Below are 1,621 nucleotides of genomic sequence, written 5' to 3'. Positions count from 1 at the left end.
TCCAATCCAAATTTCTTACCCAGAGACAGCGACTTAAACACTGCAAATCGGTTTGGCATAACAGCTCTGGCTTACAGTGATGCCTTGACCTTAGGAGTTGGCACCCACACTGGGCAGGTGAGTGGACGTTAAATTTTTTATCATTTTTACTGTTATGGTTGTTCTTGTTATATTATAAACTGCATTATTAGTGAGAAAATACTCTAATTGTTGATATAGTCACATTACTGCACTACACAGTACAAGTTACCTCTCAGAGATGTAGATTATATTCATGTGATGTGTTGAAATTTCTGTATGCAACTTTGTAGGTCCTTCTGTATGACATCCGGTCAGACAAACCTCTGCTCGTCAAGGACCATAACGATGGCTTGCCTGTTAAGGATCTTGAATTTCACAACTCAGCCGGGAAGGTTGTGTCGATGTCGTCCAAGATCGTGAAGATATGGGACAAGGAAACGGTAAGTGGATAGAACTTGTGGCTCAAAGAGTTTTTTTGGGATGATTTATTTTCTTTTTTTGCTCAGTGGTTGGGGTGTTTGTAGTTGAGGATGGATAGAATTTTCAAGTTTGGTTACTTATTGATAGTAATAATGTATATTTGTGTGTGTGTTTGTGCTATGCTAACATTTCTGAATTTATCATTATTGATAATTGAGGATGCAAGTATTAGACATTGACATAGATCTGTTATCAACAGTATCTCTACTTGTATTGAAATCTTTGTAGTTCTGTCTCTTATTGTCTCTTAATATTATATATTCATAGAGAGATGTAAAAAAAAAATTATTCTACAAAGACCTGTTCCTTTTTTTTTTAGGGAGCTCCTCACACCAGTATTGAGTCCGAGGTGGACTTCAACGACCTCTGCCTTGTCCCCAAATCTGGGATGTTGTTCTTGGCCACCGAAGACGTGAAGTTGCAAACCTACTTCTTGCCGGTAGGTCATGAACCGTCATCTTTTCCCTTCGTTCTTTTCTTTCCCCTTTCATTTTGAGATGTCGTGCATAATTCTGCTCTATGCTGACTGATCCTATGCTTCCTTGGAAATTTGAAATGTATTTGTGGTTAGCAAAGGTATCACATATTTACGTTTTCTTTGTTGTCATTTTCAACTTTTTTTTTGTCAGTCGTTAGGCACCGCTCCGAGATGGTGTCCTCACCTTGATGCCCTGATTGAGGAGCTGGAGGAAGAGGAAGCCCCATCACAGTACGATGACTACAAATTCGTCACGGAGGAAGAGCTGAAGCGAATTGGCCTTGAGAATCTCATTGGTATGTTCTTTCTGCTTCTTCTTCTTCTTCTTCTGTTTATCTTTACTCTCACTCCTATTCTTCTTCTGTCTTTTCTTCATCTTCTCTGTGAAGAGGGACTCACAGGCAGGTGTTTCTTCTTTTCTTATTTCTTCCTTTCCTTTTTCTTCAGCTTTTTCTCATTTTTCTTATTTCCATTTTATTGTTATCGTTGTTGTTGTTGTTTTCTTCTCCATCATCTTACTTACCCTTTCTCCTTTTTTATGATTGTCCTAATTTCTTCTTTAATTGTTATTATTATTAGTGTCAGTTGATTTCTTCGGCAATTGGTAAGTCTTAAATTTTTATGAAAATACTCCTAATTACC

The 1,621-nt window shown here is 37.6% G+C and overlaps 1 protein-coding gene across 1 annotated transcript in view; it reads left to right on the top strand.

Moving 5' to 3' along the window:
• LOC119590541 (nucleolar protein 10-like) overlaps positions 1-1,621 on the top strand; it is a 7,961-nt gene that overhangs the window by 2,679 nt on the left and 3,661 nt on the right. The window contains exons 6-9 of the mRNA XM_037939196.1: positions 24-117; positions 312-461; positions 821-940; positions 1,131-1,275. Coding sequence (XP_037795124.1) covers positions 24-117; positions 312-461; positions 821-940; positions 1,131-1,275 — 509 coding nt within the window. The remainder of the gene's footprint in view (positions 1-23; positions 118-311; positions 462-820; positions 941-1,130; positions 1,276-1,621) is intronic.

This window comes from Penaeus monodon, chromosome 27 (assembly GCF_015228065.2).
Source record: "Penaeus monodon isolate SGIC_2016 chromosome 27, NSTDA_Pmon_1, whole genome shotgun sequence".
Lineage (NCBI taxonomy): Eukaryota > Metazoa > Arthropoda > Malacostraca > Decapoda > Penaeidae > Penaeus > Penaeus monodon.
This window is presented reverse-complemented; position numbering and strand designations above follow the sequence as displayed.